Source organism: Stegastes partitus, unplaced genomic scaffold (genome assembly GCF_000690725.1).
Source record: "Stegastes partitus isolate 25-593 unplaced genomic scaffold, Stegastes_partitus-1.0.2 Scaffold1637, whole genome shotgun sequence".
NCBI lineage: Eukaryota > Metazoa > Chordata > Actinopteri > Pomacentridae > Stegastes > Stegastes partitus.
This window is the reverse complement of record NW_007579368.1, coordinates 15,998-35,672: the sequence shown is the minus strand read 5'-3', so window position 1 is coordinate 35,672 and position 19,675 is coordinate 15,998. Positions and strand designations below refer to the sequence as shown.

General features: G+C 42.1%; 1 protein-coding gene across 1 annotated transcript; it reads right to left on the bottom strand.

The window, feature by feature from the left end:
- Positions 1–1,203: 1,203 nt before the first annotated feature.
- On the bottom strand, positions 1,204–19,180 carry ntn5 (netrin 5). The gene is made up of 7 exons (XM_008301158.1): positions 19,003–19,180; positions 11,764–13,232; positions 10,767–10,955; positions 7,926–8,075; positions 3,813–3,863; positions 2,460–2,540; positions 1,204–2,168 (listed from the first exon to the last, which is right to left on the bottom strand). The coding sequence occupies exons 2-7, from the start codon at positions 13,220–13,222 to the stop codon at positions 1,582–1,584; spliced, it is 2,517 nt and encodes an 838-aa protein (XP_008299380.1). The 5' UTR covers positions 13,223–13,232; positions 19,003–19,180; the 3' UTR covers positions 1,204–1,581.
- Between the last annotated feature and the right edge of the window lie 495 nt (positions 19,181–19,675).

Genomic DNA, 19,675 nt, shown 5'->3' with positions numbered 1-19,675 from the left:
ACATGCCTGCCTCAACAAATAGGAGCTTTTCCATCTGTCTTGATGCAGCCTCCCCCAACACACACACACACACACACACACACACACTACCTCCACCATCATCTCCCCTGAGCCATGACGCTATATCTCCCAAATGGAAACACAAGTCATGACGACAAGGTCGGACTCGCTGCTTTTAAGATCCATATCTGGGCTCCTAACGACCTGTCTGAGGATTCCTGCACGGTTAGAAAATGAGGCCCGAGTTAGTTTGGTCTGTGTGTCAGCTGTCCGGCGAAGGAACAGATTGTAGATAAAGTCAGATTTCCCAAAATATCGTACAGCGTGAATGCAAAATGCGAGGCAAAGTGGAGTTTGTATGATTATTTTTTTGCCTCGTCCACTAAAAATACATGTAGGAAAGGCAAAAAGAAGAGAAACTTTAACTCTATGTCTGTTAAAAAATAGTTGTGGACATAATACAAATGCACAATTTTAGGCTCTGAGTATTGGTAAAGAAATCTGATTTTAAAAAGTGTCCCTAAAAAAAGGATTTTTGGAATTTTGCTTAAATTTTAAGTCACAAATTATGAGTTTTTAACCGAATCAACAGGCTGCATAACAATAATATGAGTAAAACAGTTCTCAGCTCTGTAAATATCAAAATGTAGTAAATTGTAATTAATAAAATTAATTTCATAATGTTTAAATTTGAATATAAATGAGTCGACATTGTTTTGGACTTATTTGCAGCAAATCATTAAACTAAATCAAAAGCTTTGTGCAGATAATAAGAGGTCAAATATTTCTAATTATGCTAATTATTAGAATAAATCTACACATTTTGTAGATTAAAATAAATATGACTCAAGTAGGGGTTTAACAGTTGACCATTTGTGACCATAATGGTAATAATTACTAAAGGAAATATGGATTTTATGTTAATGATACATGTGAAAATAATAAATTCTGTTGACAACATAAAAAGCATACAACACATTTATAGTTATCGATTCTTTGCACTTGTATTGAATCTGCTTTTTTTTTTTGTTGTTGCAAAAAAAGTGACAAAACACACATAAACAAATTTAAATACAAATTTTCACTGATATAAATCTCTTTTTTTTATGATGGATATCACACTAATGTCATTATTATAATTTTTTTTCCCCACAATAATGATGCAGTGAAAACCTGATGTCATGACAGGCCAAGAAATGTTTGTTCAGTTCGAGTCGAGTTCATTCAGACTTTAATTTTCAAAAATAGTAGAAAATATTCAAATTCTGATATTTGTATTTCACACAGCACCATCTTGTCTCGGTGGAATATTTTCATCATCGGTGAGTTTTGCTGTTTGACGTTGCCGCACGACAGTTGATCTCTAAAAAGCACAAACAGTTACAAGAGGAAACAGGTGTGTGTGTGTGTGTGTGTGTGTGTGCTGAGGTTTCTTCTGACTCGGGAGACTATTCCATTCTTGCTTCTCTTGAAATCTTCAGAAAAGTTTAAAAAAAACTCCTTGTAGTTGTTGTTGTTTGATTGTCCTGAAAGATGGGGGATAAAATGTTCTTTTTTTTTTTAACGTCTTCTTGTGGTTTTTTACTCAGGGTTTGGAGTTGAACACACCAGAGCAGGTGTGGATAAAGCAGCCGGGGTCGCCTCAGTGGGTTTAACTTCACTGTCTGTGTGAGAGAGTGTGTGCGACACCGTCGTGGTTTTAGTCTCGTCCACTTTCCCAGAGTGTGCGTTCCCACCGTGAGGCTCTTTCTCAGTCAGCAGGTGAGGGGGGATGTACCCAGACTGGGGCCTTGTGTGCTCCTTGTGGTGCCGGTGGTTGGTCGGGGATTTCGGGGGGCAGCGTCCCCTCTTGTCCTGCCCCCGGAAGCCCCTGAGCTTGGGGCTCCAGTGTTCCCGCCACTGGAGGGCCAGAGTGGAGCGGTCCGCCACCAGGCGACTCTCCTCCGGACCCCAGCCCCGCTCCCCTTCCTCCGCTCCAATCAGGAGGAACGTCCGGCCTACGTGGAGGGCGGGGCATCCGCAGCCGAGGTCGCGGTCGGGGACCCAGAGGGACTGGGGGCCCCTGCGGACGCGGGAGGTAGACCCTATGCGGAATACGGTTTGGACGGAGATGGAGAACTGCCACCAGGGACCTGAGCGCTCCATCCCTTTGACCTGCACCTTCAGCACTGACAAACACAGACACAGCACATTTATAGGTTTCTGAAAATGATTCTGGTGTTATCAGCACTTTTTGATTTTGAGCAGTTTAGCTTTAGTTTTACTTTTCTGTGTGCATCTATTAGATTTAAATGTCTGTTTATACATTATAACATCTTACAAATGTACAAATTTTATTTTAGTATGGGTTTAAGTTTCTAATATAAGCAACAGGAAACTCAAGAAAAAAAAGTACAAACAGTTTGAAACCATTATTATGCTTTTTTGACAAGATAATAAATTAAAAACCCGACACTAACCGTAGTCCTTGAGACAATAGGTCTCCAAGTTCATCCTGACTTTAACCTGAGAGGGCTGGCAGTAAGAAACACACTCCTCCGCTGCATCAGAGAAAGAGAGAGTGCATCAGATGAGAGGGTATCATTTCACAGCAAGCACATCAGCACATGTCTTTTCCCCTAATTACAATATGGCTGCTTCTATTTGTCATCACAGTATCCTTTGACTAACAGATGATCCCAACTGCAGCAGGTGGGACATTCCTGGAGCCGCCGCTAGGAGGGAGTGGTTAGCTGCTTCACGAGGAGCCAGAGGAGCGGCTCCCGAAGCAATTCAAGGACTGATCTGTTCAACAAAAAAAAATACAACCCACTGCCTTCACGGATGATTTGATCTATGGTTTCATACAAGTGCCGTAAATCTGAGTGTTGTACATGAGGGGACACCAGCGGGAGGGAAAGAAATGTTAATAAATTAGAAGAAAACGACTGGGTAATTCAATAAAACAACAGTCATTTATAGCTTTTCCTGCATGTGACACTCAGACATCTCACGACTGAGTGTTGAAATGCTGATCCACAGAATTTACAATGGAAAGACTATTTTGAATAGACGATTTTCTCACACAACAACCCACCACTATATAAACAATCACATGTAAAAAGAACAATTTCCTTCCACTGGAAATTGTTGAAATTTTAATTTAAGTGTCCCACACATTCAGTCTGATTTATTAAGAATGCAAAACAAAAAAAAGAGGGAAAAATATATATTAAAAAATACAAGCATGGCAGTGGGTAAACTTGGAGGTTGGCCTCGAAAAAAAAAGAAGAAAAAAGGCAGCCACAATAAGCACCAAAACATTACTGAGCAGTAATCTTTCTATGCAAAAGTGTCGACCAAAAATGCATACTAGCCAAAAATGTAGTTTTGTGCTTATTGCAATGAACTTCCTGCCTCGAAAATCAAAGAGCTTTATCAGATTTTTGCAAAACAATTAAAAATAAAAATCAGCAGCTCTGGGATAAAACAGACCTGTTACATTACTTTTTTACAATTACAGATATTAAAGACAGATGCAACATATGCACAGAAGGGTTTTTAAAATTAGATTTTGTAGGACATTTTTAAATTTAATGTAGTCCGGTGCACCACAACGACCCACTACGAGCTTAGCTGCATTATCACCTTGTCGACAACATCAGAAAAGATTTAAATGTCGAAGCTTTGCAACACTAAAGTGTGTGGACGAGCCATTGTATTTGATTAGGTTTCACGGGTTTGCCTAATAAATTGGCCAGTGACTGAATGTGAATGCTCGTACCTGTACTTGCCATGAAAAAGCAGAATTTTCATTTTCTGGTTTCACTCACCTATGCTGTACTGAGGCTGGTAGACCGGTGTCGGAGCAACCTCTTGAATCCCTGCAAACATAAACACACTTTCAAAGAGGTGGCCCGAGCAGATACAAAGAAACTTCAGGCTACCTTCATGAGCTGTCAGTTTGTTGCAGTTATGTCTGAATGCCTCTCGGTACGCGAGGCATGCCCATACAGAAGATAAGCAAGTGTCAAAACGGCCGAGTGTGTGGTCCCTTTTTTACGGTCCAGAACACACCCTGTGACGCTCGCCCGACACAAACTTTACTTTTGGTAATTTAATAAGGTCAGACCTTCGCTTCTTGCATGGTTTCGTCCCAAACATTAAACAGAGTCTAGCAGGGTTCACTCGCGGGCTGCACGTCAGTGAACCTGTGGATTGAGAATGAACAATCTGTTTGGCCGCTCATACATTACCCAGGCCTCTTGTAAAAGTGTGTGAGACAACGCCGCCATATAAGCTCACGCTCCGTTCCCCCCGTCAATGTCCTGTCTTCTCTGACACAACTGGGCCAGTGACACCCAACACCCCCACCCAGCTGACGGTCCCCCACGTTTTAAAATCAGGAAGCTGGTGTGTGTTTGTCTGTACGTAGCATAAGCGAGGGTCCTAATGAGGCCTTTGAGGTTACCTGTGTGACCACTCATGCCTAAACTATCCTTATCGTCCTTCAACTATATTTTTCTTTGAGGATGTTTCAACCTAAAATAAAATCACCTTTAAAACTCCAGTTTTTAAAAATTGCTTTTCAGTGATTTTATTTATACTTTATGGCAACGTGTGTCATTCATTGTGTTTTATAGCCTTGGTGGCTTTAAGCTTTTATGTGTTGCTCTGTGGTAAAGCATGCTGTAACTGTATTTTGAAAGTTGATATATAAATTATATATATATATTTATAATGTGTGTAATTTTAGTCATAATTATTAGAATTAAAGAAAAACTTTGCATTTGAAATATTGTCCAAACACAAGTAGTTTTGTGGCCTAAAACAATTCAAACGATCCAAAAACAAGTAAACATCATGCATTAACCAATGAAATATGTTAGTTTAACACAAGAAAATAAACTTTATTTTAGTTTATTGACATTTTAAGCTCCTGTGAATTGTATACAATTGTTTGTACATGTTTGAACATGATCAATTAATTTAATTCATTGAGTTGACTTAAAGGTTAATTAAATTAGGTGATTTCTTATTTGAATATATTTAGTTGTTGTTTCATTTAGTTGTGAGGAATAAATATTTACTAAGATGTCAAAAATCACAATAATGGAGTTTTTTTCATTTGCACATAACAGGGAGTAAATACTAAGTTCATTTATTGATGTTTGAGCCGGAGGTTCTTAAAATATGGAGGCTTGGCTCAGCCTAAAAACTTAGATTTTCAAAACCATTTAATGTGTATAAAATGTGAAACACTGGCAAAGTAAGTGTGTCCCATTCCTTTCTGTGCTCATTCTCAGTGGAGTTAGTCTAATTTATGATCATTTACAGCTGATGATTTATATGTTTTTGTGTCAAAAATGTTTGAAAACCTCTGAGCCAAATGAGGCTTGCCGACCTTCAGCAACCAGCTGCAGTGAGATTGGTATGGTTAAGTTATTCATACTAATTTTAATGTTAAATAACAATTTCATGTGTGGACTTAATTTAAATGGTCCAGGAGGGGATATGCAGGTGCTGGTGAGGAGAACAAGTTCACTTTTAAAGTCTCATAACTAAATATTTCTCAAAAAAATAATAATTAGATCAGATTTGCTGGCTGTTGCTGACAAAACCCACTGTTTGTGTTAGTTAATGATTACTGTGCATCCATTTCGGGTGAAACTATAAAACGAACATTTAAAAAAATGTAATTTTTGCAACCACATTAGACTTTTAAAGTAAAATTAAAACGATCCAAACAGCTCTGACGGAGCTCAAAATTCAACCTGAGGATGGCTGCCATGTGACCAATTATCTAACTATAGCTTATGAGAGGTCCTACAGACCCGGGTCATGAATCCTTTGTTTGGGGAATTGATTGTGTTCACTCTGGTGTGTGCCTGGCTGAGGAGCAGCTCCAGAACCCCACCTGAATCAAATCAGGGATGATTTGGCCATGAGCTCCTGAGGCCCTTGTTCTCCCCGCCTCCCGACCTGCCTGATTGGACCACCACCTGGATCCCTTCTCTTTCATCCAATCCCACTGCAGCAGTCGCCACACCTGGATAATATAAAGCCTCAACCAAGCTCCCAGTTGGGCTGGGATTTTGAGGGAACTGTTTGGGGGTTGCTTGTCTTTGTGTTGAAATGTAACTTCTGTTGGCAGCTGCTAGCTTCGTGCTGGAGTTACCCATGTCTTGGTGAAGACAATAACTCCAGTTAGCAGCTGTTCAACTTCATGAAGAAGTTACGCATCGTCTCTTATGTGTTTTGTGACACTTGTTTTGTTGGTTATGGGTGCTGCTATTGGGTTTCAGTTTGGCAAGAGAGTTCAGTCGTTTTGTTTCTATTTAGCTCGCCGTTAGCCTTCATTAGCTGTTATTTGGTTAAAAACTTAGCAACACCCACTAGCAGTTTTCTGTGTACCATCATAATTGTGGTTTTTGGGGGATTTTTTTGGTCACTGAGCAACAAATTGCTTAACGTACACCAAATACACCAGTTTTCTGAAGGCTGGATCGCATCCATGTTCAACAGCCCAACTGTCTTAAGTGTTGCTTTCACTGGGTAGCTAAAGAGCCCTTTTCTTCACCAACCTGAGCTTGAAATGTAATTTTTCTGAACAAAAATGTAAATTTGGCCAAACAACACCAATAGTTTTAACTTCAGCAAAGGCTATTGGGGCTTCTTCACCAGCCAACTTCCACTTTATGTCTTGCTTTAGGTGTCTAATTGCCTGAATCTGACTAAATATGCCGTCTTTGTGGAGCTGGACATTAAACACATCCTTCCTGGTTGGTTCACATTGCAGATAAAATAATTTAGTGGGGCCTAAGTTTGACTTTAGCCCCACTGCATGCCTTCTGGTCTGTCTGAGAGAAGAGGAGGAGAAGGCGAGGTGTTGGAGGTGGCGGTGGGGGTCGAGAGATGCTATACATAGACCGAGATGGTCTGGCAGTAAAAACAAACAAGGTTTTCTTTCACTCACTCCTTTCACTGGGAGAGTTATGGGTCTGGGCCCTGTGATGGAGGCATTTCGAGGTGCGCAACAGGTGTGAAGCTCCTCGCCGCGGGCTCCCTATGTCACCTGATTGGGACTCGCACAGCGTCAGTGTCCGTGTAGTTGTCGGCTCTCCTGCGATTAGCCCGGGACGTGCACGTGGATTATCACTCACGGCTGAAGTTCGGTGTGGGCCATGCGCAGAGATATGAGTAGCAACAATCCTCTTGATTCCCAGATCATGGGGGAGATGAGGTTTCCCTGTAGCAGTCAGCTCATGTTAACACTGCTGTGGAAACCGTCTCCAGGGATGTTGAAAAGGAGACACGCAGGGTGACTGGGCCAAATTAGTCTGGAGGGCAGCGGCCCCTTTTATATTGAGCTACTATTCGATAAAGGCTTAGAGAGCTTGATAGGATGGTTTAATCTATTTAGGCCGCGAACAAATGAGATTGAAGGAGAAATTAAAAGGGGTCACTTTGTCGTGACTGAAAACAACCTATTAAATGCCAGAGGGTGACACGTATCAAATGCAAAGGGGCCGTCTTAATTAGGTTTACACTCATTATTTCTATCTACTCAAGTCTTCCAAAATAAACAAAAGATCTCTGATCTCTACCGGCAGAAGAGAGCTGCTTGTCATATTTGCAACTGTTCTGCTTAAGCTTAGATAAAAAAAGGATAAGATTGGGGGCTGATCATTGCTAACATAACCAATGCGTGTCAGGAAAATGTTAGCATAGTTGGTTTTAAATGTTGTCATGTGTCCTACAAGTCTGTACAGTTGATCAGATCAGCTGAAGCTTATAGGGAATCCAAATGTTTTGGATTGTTGGGTGTTTCTGTCTCTGCCTTTGTTAAGCGCTATGAGATGACTTGTTGTTGTAAATAGGCGCTATACAAATAAAATTGAATTGAATTGAATCAGGAATATACATCAATCAGGTGATAAACTTACGTATGCACGGTCGCAGAGGTGACCTTCCCTGTTTGTATCCCGGGGCACAGCGGTTACACCTGAGGCCAGTCACTCCATCTCGACACAAACACTGACCCGATGTCTGGTTACACCAGCGACCCACCGCTCCCAGAGGATGGCACTGACACGCTGGAAAAGAAACCAGAAACTAATGAAGCAGCATAACAGGTTCTTTTGTTTAGTAACTTTGGGGGTTGCTAAAGAAGCTTCAAATCCAATATCAACATATCATCACCTTACACTGTGAACAGTTGCTTATTTACACATCCAGCAGGCGTGGCACAACAGCATTAAGTCATCCATCTGACACCTCTATGTACAAGATTCAACTTCTCTTTTAGCTCAGTTTTGTTCTCCACCAGCCCCTGAGGTAAAAATGCTTCAGAATTTCTATCGCTGTAACTTTGCCTGTTTGCCGACAGCAATGAAATAAGTGAGAGCGATCCAAAATAAGCAGCCCATAAAACAAAAACAATGAGCTGAGACGTGCTAAGATGCCATAGTTGAAGGGAACTCTCGTCATTTCTTGAAAGATATATTAGGAAAAAAAAAAACTTGAGTTAAGCTATGTGACACGAAACAGATAGGATTAAGAAGAGCATCCATCACTGGCAGGGTCTAGGTTTAATCCTGAATGACAGCAGGCATCTGTCCTTAAGGGGTGTCCTTGAACAAGACAAAAGACCTTTACTATCACCACAGAGTTTATTTTGTAGCTGTCTTGATAGGTGTGCAAAGACAAATTCCTCCATGTGGGAACCAGAGAGAACGAACTGCCTTCATCCAGACGAAGACCAATCCAGTCCGTTCCTAATGAATTCATTTTGTCTTTTTTTTCCCCCCTCCGTTTGGGCCGTGATGCTGTCTAATGATTACTGCCTGGATTTGCCACGGTTTACATTGCAAAGCTTTTTATTTACCACTACTATCACAGGATAAGACTCGATGAGAGAAGACAGATAGAGAGAGGAAGCCGCACTTCAGCAGCTCTGTTAACACTCGAATAATGTTTACTCAAATCCTCACAATAAATCCAAACAACCTGACTGGAGAAAATGAGTGATTATATCACCACTCTCTAAATGGTAACTCAGTGAGTATAGCGCCAGTAAATTAAAGCTAAGATGTAACACTGTGTTGTTGAGCTTATGAATTGGCAAGTGAGTATTATTTCTTGCATAAATAGTGATAAACAATGAGGATGTTTAATTCGAGCTTACATTTTATCTCAGGCCCGCACATGTGTAAACTCTGAGAGGCCATTAAAACCACGGATATATACGACCAGCAGTCGAGCTTCCACATGCTCCAGTGTCACAGTCACTCAGGACATGTGACCAGTCAAAGGTCAGGGGTCGCATCGGATGCCAACTGGTGGTAACGATGTGGGGGGGGATACAGGTGGCAGCAGCTCGGTGGGGTTTGTGTGTCTTTGTGTGCGTATCGCTAACAGGAATAGCTGTCCCCTCTCACAATGTAACCACCCCATAAACACTTCTGTACGCTCGGACGGAGACAGAGCGGTCATGTAAACGCACACACAGCCACGCAAATTCAGCAAGTCAGACATAAACACTGTCACACAACTCTGATTTGCTTTTCATCTTTCAGGAATGTACAGTCAGTCAAAGGTGAACGTCGTGCACTTCCTCCGTCACCTCAAACAGGGACGGAGCCAAAGGGGTGGCCACCGTGGACCGGTCTATTCTGGCCACCTCACACAACCAATAGTGGAGCTCGTTAGAACGCACATTCACAGAACTGGAGATACATACAGTAGCTACTTTCGCCACATAGATGCATATTGGCATTTTAGCCAACCTCCATTTTAAGTAGTTCTGACCATCCGGATAGTATTTACGATGATTTGAAGCGATTCAAAGATTTCTTGTATTGTCACTAAAAAATGTATAGGCACTATTAAAAGGCATCTGTTTATATATGTAAATGAAGTACGTGATATTAGTTAAATTGTGTATGATGTAGTTGTTGCTGTGGATTTAGTTGAAGCTCTTGTACAGACTCTTAAAGACCATATGGGTGAAACCTACTTTGGAAACAAGAGGGGAAAACTGCTGAAACAATGCAAGAGTGACCCAGAACCCGCAGCTAAAAGAAAGACAAGGCTGGACGGACATGTGTGATGTCTCATCTTTGTGGGTGTCCAAAACAGAACAAGGACAGTTTTGACACAAGTGTCTTACACGTACTTATCCCTGGTGATTTAATTTGCAATTATGTTATGACCTTTTATCAACAATTAGAAATCGTTAGCCTCATAGCATAATTGCCTAAGTCATTTTTTGGTCAAATTGAGATAATTGCCTAACTTTATTCTCCTATCACTTCTGCATCATCCTGTCTTTCTACCTATGTCATTGGCCAATCACATCTGGTTGAATGTACTGTTAAAAAATCAATAATAAATACCAATGTCATTTCTAAAAATTGTGTTTTTTCTCATTTCCCAAAAACCTGAAAATATGACTTAGGCAAGTATGCTATGAGGTTAACGAAATGTAGAACTCTAGCTACCATCCCAGCCTTTTTAGTCTATTAAAGGGTACCTTGCATCAGATCTCACACATTTCTACATGACAGTGTGGCCTTTATAAGTAAATGATGAATTAGTGACAAAAAAATCGCCCTCAGCGATTTGATTAAAAACAAACCATAAAACAAAAAGTCAGAGACTTTGTGCCATCCCAATATGAGTAATACTTCAACTTGCCCACCCCTATGGAAAAAATGTCTGGTTCCACCACTACAGCCAGTGCAGCCACTGCTGTCGACCCCCACTGCACACATCTAGTGACTCACGCTGGCAGGCCTTGCGGTGGTTGAGTGCCTTGCTGTGGTCGCGGGTGTATCCATTCTGGCAGTACTGGCAGTGGCGACCGGCCGTGTGGTGGCGACACTTCTGGCACACACCTCCACTGCGCCTGCCCGACTGCTGAAACACCTCCATGCTGAAGCGGCATTTGTTTGAATGGCCGTTACACTCGCAAGCTGGACAAAGGAAAAAAGAATGAGTGCCAAAAAATGGAAAATAAATCACCTCTGACGTTTTGGATCAGTCTGTGTTAAATGTACAGGCCCAGGGGTGGATAAAAACATGAGGAATGCTCAAGCTGATTCGAACAGTTTGTTTTTAACATAACCTTAAACAAGCAGAAATGTTTGATGTAGTCACATTTTTGGCAGGGTGTGTGTTAGAGCTGGGCTGCAGATATCATTTCTCCATCACAAAGTGTGTTTTTTCATTTAAATGTCCCTCTCAATATGCATACAACTTCATCAACAGCCAAAATGTAAGGGATTCCCATCAAAATGTTTTCAATTAATGTTTTTAAGTAAGAAAAAACAGAACAGTAGCTGACATGCTGTTTTCTTTTTTAGATTTTTAAACTCTCGAATACTGGCATCTGGCATCTCTCAAAAATCTAGTACTGTCAAGTCTACTGTTGGATATGGAAAATATTATTGTGAATGTTGAAAGCAGATGTCTGGTTTAAACAATTTCAGTGACTTCACTTGCTGGATTAAAGTCAGAGCCCTGGTCACCATATACATGTAGAGATTGTCTAAACTCTATGCTACATCTACAGTACACAATAGGTGTAATATTTGTTATAATTTAGATTTTTTTTTTCTTAAAAAAAAAAGAGAGGGGAAAAATAGCAAATCTATGATATAAAAATATACATTTGACCTTTTACACATTTGTTCACGCGACTTACTGTCAGCCCCCCATATGCCTTTTGTTTTTCATACTTGTGTTGCACTACATTTTTTAAAATGTGGGTAAAAGGCTCACCAACACAGGGGTTTGGATGAGTGGGTGTAGCTCGATGCCATGGTCTGTCAAAGTAGAAATCCTCACACACATCACAGTCCGGCCCTGCTGTGTGATGCTCACACACGCACACTGCATGGCCTGCGTCGTCACGGCGACACCTGGAAGCATGTCCATTGCATTTGCACCTGCCTCCAACCTGCAGGTCGGAGAGGGCGAGCGGGGCTCGCATAAGAGACATAAAAGCAGGTGGTTGTGCCACCTGCAGATTCCGGACACTTTGTCTCGTGTTGAGATTATTGTTCCTCCTCTTCCTCAATTCCCGCCCTCTGTTGCTCCTGCTCTGCCCCTCAACTGACCAATTGCAGCCTCCATTGGGGCAAGGCAGCCAATGATTGTTGTCCTTCTTGCGACCACGCCCTCTGCCTTTCCCACCTTTTTTTGGAGAAGCAAGTGTGTCCATACTTAAACTATCCCCCCCTTCCTTGCTGGTCACGTTGTGCCCATCTTCGCCTTGACCTGTACCTTTATAGTGACCCTTCCTGCCCTGCTTATCTATCCTCTCTCCTTTGTTCCTCCCCCTCCTTTCTGATTTTTTTGTCTCCCTGTCAAAAAATGCCAGTGTATTATCTGTGTTTAACTTATCAACCTGATCTCCAGTGCGGCCCTTGTAGCCTGATCTCCACCTCAGAACACCAGTCCCTCTGAGATCATGTCCTCCATCTTCCATCGTATCCAAGTTGCCCACCTTGGTGTCTTTGGACACCTGGTGGAAGACCACACGGATGTCTGTGGCTGTTACCCAGTCCTGAAGAGTGGGGCTGTAGTCAAAGTCAGGAGATGACGGTCGTCCGTCCAGGGTAGAGAAGGCCAACACCATCCCACCCCGCTGTCTCTGCAGGGGCCGAGGGTCTGAGCAGAGGGGCTCTGTCTCTTGGTGTCTTGTTTTGGCTATGGTCTGAGAGGGCAGCCTAAAGTTCTCAAGGCAGTTGCTTGAGTAGTGTTGCATTGGCCTCCAGGTACGCCCGTAGTCCATTGACTTGAGGATGGAGATGGAGATGGGGTCTGATGGCTCTCCTTGGTGGCAAAATTGCAAACTAATGTAGGTGATCTCAAAGCGACGGCCCAGTGGTAGCGTAAGGACCCAGTCCCCGGTGTCAGGACCTGTATGAGCCATCCAACAGGTGAGATTGTGGGGGTTGTGGAGGTCAGTCAATGTGGTGACGTTGCTGTCATAGTCAGGCCCTGGTAGCGAGTGGCTAGCATTGACCGGGACCCCATAGGCAGCGTTGATGAACTCTGACAGGCAGTGTCGTGGACGGCCATCTGGGTGGTAACAGGGGTCATGTGGCGAAGTCCAGCTCAACGGGGTGTGGGAAAGGGGAGAGGAGATGAGGGACGGAGGGAGGAGAAGGAGGAGTAGAAGGAAGACAGGAAAGAGAAAGGTGGAGGGGGGAGGGGAAAAGGGTAGGAACATCATGTCATCGAGCCTGAGGAAGAAGAAAAAAATTTAAGAGAAAACCATGGGAGCTAGATCATAAAAGGAAAACACAACATTAACTGATTGATTTATATGATGCACATTTGAAGTCAAAGACGGAAATCCAAGATAGACCACCTGTGCCTTTATTGAAAACACATGATACCAGCTCACTGCATCACTTCAACTGCATCTTATTGGCTTTTGCTAGATGCCAGTAAAGATCTCATCCCGTAAAAATGTAATCTCCGATCCTCACAGTAGTATCAGCCACCGGTTTGAACCCATAACCTTGACAACCCTCATGAACGTATCCATCTTAAAACTCCCCTCAACCCCAAAGTGTGGGTGAAGAAGGGCGCGCACCCAGCGGGTCTGTCTGAAATGACAAAAAACATGCCCGACAGCTGGGCCTAAACCCAGAGCTGGACCACATCAATCACATTTATTGCTCTCTTTGCAAATCATTTTACCCTTGGTCAGTGCTGCAGGCGAAGGGCCTGAGCCCGAGCAGTGTGCAGTGTCACCGTAGAGAATAGAGAGTATGAGAAAATAGACAGAAAGGAAAGAGGGGAGGGAGGAAGAGGAGCTGGAGATTAGTGCTTACGATGGTATGAAATGATTTATAGTTCGAAATGTGTGTTCGACTTGAGCCCCTGCTTGGGTACTTCCGTGGTAAAGACAAACACAGACTTGTGTAAGGCCACAGTGCGAACAAATCCCTTCCCGTCTATTACAACTGGTGATGAATGTAATTTATTTTTCTGTCATGACTTGATACTGGAGAACATTAATTCTGGCATGTGGACAAAATGAACAATGCACTTAGTTTCTCTGAAACCAGTGATTTATTGTTTTTAACCACTCACACAAATGCCCAGAAGCACATTTCCCAACAAGCCTTTCTGCTTGTTTTTTTGCAGAGAAAGTTCATCACCTTCTGTTTCACTTTTGGGAAATTCTCATTTCTTACCTGTCATTTTCTCATCAATAACTACCTTCCGTCCGCATTTTCAAACAACTTTCCCCTCTGCTCTTCCATCTCCCTGAACATCTATCACCTGCCCCCTTCATTCTGTTCTGGGAATATTCTTAACTGCTGTGAGATTGATGGTGTCCTAACAAGCGTTTGACACTGACAGCAAAGTCAGCAGGGCTGCATAAACCAAACCCGTAGGAGAGGACGGGGCTGAGAGCCTCTCCGGCCTCGTCATCCAGCTCAATTAGCCAACAACCGAAATATGAGGCTTCCCTCTGGGACCACACAGCTCTGAGGGGCCTGCCTGCGGAGGCCATAGCACTCCCTCGGCTGCCTTGGACAAACTGCTCCGTTCCTGACCTCCGAAAAACAAAGACTTGCTGGAAAGTGAACCAACCAAACGCGGTTGAGGACAAAAGGGGAAGATCAGGCCTATCGTGCGACTGTGTTTTGAGGTGTTGCTACAGGAAACGCTACAAGCGGCGAGTACGGTGATGAGTGGTCTGACTGTGACCCTGGTCCCACTGAGCCACATTCCTAGGGTCCAGAATGCCTCGGCTGGTCATTCCTGACATGTCGAGACATGCCCCACGGGAACGTGAACGTGCGGATAAAAAGCAAGACCTATAAGTTGATCGGGTGATTAATTAGGTCTCTGATTTCATGCAGTGTCGATATACTGGTCGTATAATAACGGAAGATGATTTCAAAGGGATTGAGAGCAGGGCAAAGGTTATTAGAGGATTCAGGGAAGCGGCGGAGTGTTGAGATTACACTAAAGAATTCTTCTGGATGGGGAGTTATGAGTGAGCGTAGGCGGTTGGGGTTCAGGGTTGGGGCGGGTGAAAACACACAAGGCTCGAGGAGAATGGGGAAGGTTGTTTAACATTCCCATGACATGCACTTGCTCTTGTCTTTGTCACATTACATGACTAATTAAACATTGGCCCATTACAACCACTTTGATAAATGGATGCTCATCTGAGAGAGGCCCCTGAGGTTTTTAATGCGCCCCTCTAGGCCAAATCCAGACTCTCTCCTCTTCCGAAACCAGATCATCTGTCTGGCACCACCAACATAACCCACCGGATACGGTTTCAACGTTTTTTCTCCGCCGCTTTCCATAAATTCACACAGCCGGCATGTCGGAAGAACATATTAAAGATGAACGGATTCCTTATTAACGGGCACTTTTGATGAGAATAGCATGCATAACTTTTTCTTGTTAATGCGTCTTAGCTGCAAACCGAGGCCTTGCTTGAATATCATCCCTACGGTTGCAAAAATAAAAACCTAAAATGCAAAGAATAACGATCTATAACACAAAGATGCATTCATTTTTATGACTCTACTGAGAAAGTTTTGAAATAACTTGGCAGTAATTCGTCTTTCAAATAGCTTATACAGCCAAATAGTGGTGTGATGAGATCAACAACATCTCCAGCGGGTGATCTTTAGAAGCAGCTATGCTTGGCTGGCAAGGGGCTGGAAAAATACTTGCTGACAACCTGGGGGCATGTTTACAGCATAGTCGAACAGTGGAGAGCGAAGAGAACGACGCTCGTGTTCGTGCTCTGCAGTCTCCGTTTATTTCGGAGGGACGAAACCAAAGAGTTTGATTAATAGCGTGGAGCAGCTTATGCTCATACGTTGTCTTGCAACACTCAGTCCAAGTAGATCTAGTTGTGCCTTTTCTTTTGTCGATAAATGCAAAAATATCGATGTGAATTTGCAAAATTAATTGCAAATTTAAAATAGAAAAATTATATGTGGAGTATTTACCTCCTCCACGCCAGTATTATAGCAGTTATGTCTGTGTTGTTACTGGGCTATTGAGGAAAATGTCTAAAAATTAGGAACAATGATGCTCTTTCTATGTACGTGCATTGCCGTTCTTTATAGATGCTTGTTTTGGGTTATGCCTGTTTCTGTAATTCAATTTATTTTTTGCATTGCATGCATTTTGTTTTATTATGAACACTTGTTTTAACAATCCAACAGGAAATAAAAGCGGATGAGCAGCAGAAAATGCAACTCACCTGACAACCAAGCAGCAGTGTGAGAATTTAACACTGATTTGATTGATGATTTGACTTTTTTTAAAAAAAAGCATTTTTCTTTTGCAACACGTGTGATTTCCTGCCAACCGATGAAAGCTTTATTTTGAAATCCAATTAAAGCCGGTGTGTGTGGCATTCCCTGTTGCTACCTGCTAACTCGCTCTGACCTGTTCACACTTTAGAGCTGCAGGCCTGTCTGAATCTGGAGCTGTTCTGGTGAGCAGATGAGCTGGATTTGGCCTGTCTCACACATTTTAACATTCCTCGTCATGGGCAGCAGCTCCGGCCCGCCAGACGGAGGGAAAATGTATTGAATTCAAAATGCACTGCTACTTTGTGACGAGTTTCAAAGGACTAAATCGTAGTAAATAAACACGAGGCCGTGCAGTTTAATACGACAGGTTTATATCAGTCTGATGGTTGCCAGGAAGACTTCCCAGGCTTCTACGTTGCAACTCCGCTCCAAGACACGGAGCCTTTAAATAAATATGATCAATTATATAAGCTCTCTCTTATAGCTTACATGTTTGAAGCTGAACCAAAGCACCTGTTGGCACATGTTACCAAACTGACACCTTTGTTAATTTGCAATTGTCCTCAGCCGTCAGAAATACAACACTGGAATCTGGGTGAGAAGAGAGAGGCTATGCATGCGGTCTGTATTCCCAAACTGCATTCCTGCCTGCACAGTCGAAGCCCATGTGTGTGTTATTCCACACGGAGCAGATTCCAGGGGTTCTGTTTTAGGTGTAATAATCTAATTTTAGTGGGGCAGCCCAAGAGGTGGAAGCAACAGACAGCACAAAATGGATTATCACTGCTTGTATCTTTAGCTAAAGGCCTCCGTCCTTCACGTTTACACCTCCGACAAACTGCCAACCTGATGCATGCGCGAGGCCCCCAGGGGCCAACTGTACCTCCACAGGCACTTGGAAGGTGCCTCTGCCTCTGCAGTGACCCAGAAGCTTTGCTTACTTCACTTTTAAATTAAAAAAACACATGTTACCCGCTTGATATTTAAAGGCGAGTTTCCTGTCAAATCTCCCCCTTTACAGCCTCACAAGTTGGCAAGACGCTTTCCATGCAGCTCCAGCTTCACATGATGATATTGAAAAACAGATGGAAATGAAATCATTGTGATTCCATGTTGCAGTCAGGCCAAAGACAACTTCGGGCATGATGGGGGGAAGAAAAAAAAAACACCCCCAAAAGAGCAGCAAGGCCTCTGGTTTTAATTGTGGTTCAATTAAATTGCACACAGTGTCATGAAGTGGGTTAATAATGAAAATCATAAAGCTAAACAAAAACACTGCAGGGCTGCAGCATTTATGAAAACAAATAAAAGGCACCCATGACCTGTGTCAGCTAATTTATTATCTAATCTGGTTTTTAAAAAATGATTATAAAAAGAAAAACACAGCTTGTGTTAATTAAGTTTCACAACCGCAAATGTTGGAGGCTCTGGGTGTAACATTAATTCTCTATATGCTTAAAGAAAGGAGCAATTTAACTGTGTTTTTCTTGCAAATGCTGCAAAGGGATTTTAGTCAAACTAAGGAACTGCAAACGGACCTTAAAAGGCAAACAGCCTGCAGTCACATGTAGGTTGCATTTAAGCAGAGCCTAATGAGTCACTTGTCACGGTTCATTAAACGTACATTTTTATCATATTTACTTTGATTACTTTGGCAAGAGCTGAGAGTAAAGCAAGGAGACTAATTGCCTCAATTCTTTCTCAGATAATTGCACTTGTTCTGCAGAAATTGGCTGCACTCAATTAACTTTATCTCACAGAGAGGAACAATAACATATATATGTTGAAGCTATCACAGCTGGATCAAACAGCTTTGCTGAGATTTTTTTTATTATTATTTTAAATTGTTGATAATTAGTCGTGCATGTGTTTGGCATTTAGGATAAATTATATAGATCAGGGCCAAGACAGTCCAGCTGGAATTTATGATCATAATATGTTTTGACATTTTATTTTACATTATAACCTGCAACTGAATGACATAATGACAAGAAACGACATGCTTTAAATGTATATATGCACATATATTAAATACACACGCACTGATGGATGAACTTGCCTCAGTTGCGCAAAAAGTTCTTAGGGGGTATTTTTGTTTTTTTTTTCTTCTTTAAATTAAAATGGCAAGTTTATTTTTTTAAGTTGACATTTAAATGCATTTATATTTATATTATATCATATGCACACATATATGTATAAGACAGCACTGAACGCAATAATTTACTGCGTCTTATAGGTTCATTCACCCAAACTGAGTTAAACTACAAATAAAATTAAAAAAAAAAGAATGAAACGCGTCTATCACCTGAATTTCTTAAAATAAGTTGATCAGCGATATAAATATACATATATATAAAAAATCCAACTACATAGTCTGTTTAGTAACCTGGTGGATGTTTCAGATTTAAAGTTTTACATTTCTCATATAATATAATTTATAAGGCATATTTTGCACATGTTTTCTTCTAAATTACGAACTTATTTTTGCCCACAGTGACAAAAAAGAAAAGAAAAGAAAACAAAAAAAAGAAGCAGCCACAATCTGGACTTGCGGCTCCTTCGCTGCGTAACTTCCAGCGCGACTCCAGCAGAGATAAAACTTCACAACCATCTTCAAGCAGCCAATCACAGACGTCCAACCGATAACATTTCGAAAGGGTGATGCAAAAAAAAGAAAAGAAAAAAAAAATCAATCTCAAGAGCTCACCATGTGCCTCCCAGTGATTCTCCTTCTCCCGACTTCTTCGGTCCCTCCTGATCATGAAGAAGAGCGCAGCAAGTGTCCGCACATCCAGCTCGTCTTGCAGGGGAGCAGAAGGCAGAAGACAGAGCTGCCGAGAGGGGGCAACACGCCGGGTACTGGAGGAGGAGAGAGAGAGTGAAAGAGAGAGAGAGAGAGGAGGGCAGGAGAGGGGGTGCGAATTAACGGGATCAGCTGGGAGGTGTCTCTTCTAATAGCAACTGGATTGAGCCAAGAGCTCCCACCTCCAGAGGAGTCACAGTGTGCCTGACGCACGGCGCGCCACAGCCAAACTCAGACCCCCAAACTTTTTTTTTCTCAAAAAAAATCCGTGGTATGGATTTCTGATACTTTACAGTTAAATATTCAGGTTTGAATTGTGCTTAGTGTCATGTTGATTCCCACAAAACATTTTGTTTATCATCCTAGTTGGGTGATTTTTTTCCCAGGTGATGGATCAGATTTTTTTTCTTTCTGTCTTTTAGTACAAATGCATCCAAATGTGAATTGTACACTGCAGATTAAGTTCATTTAGATTTGAAATATCTACTTTCTTCCTGCATTTGGAATGATACATATAAAAAATTTAATGTTTTGTGGAGAGGAGGCAGATTCTAACTGTACGGCCCTCAATCGAAGA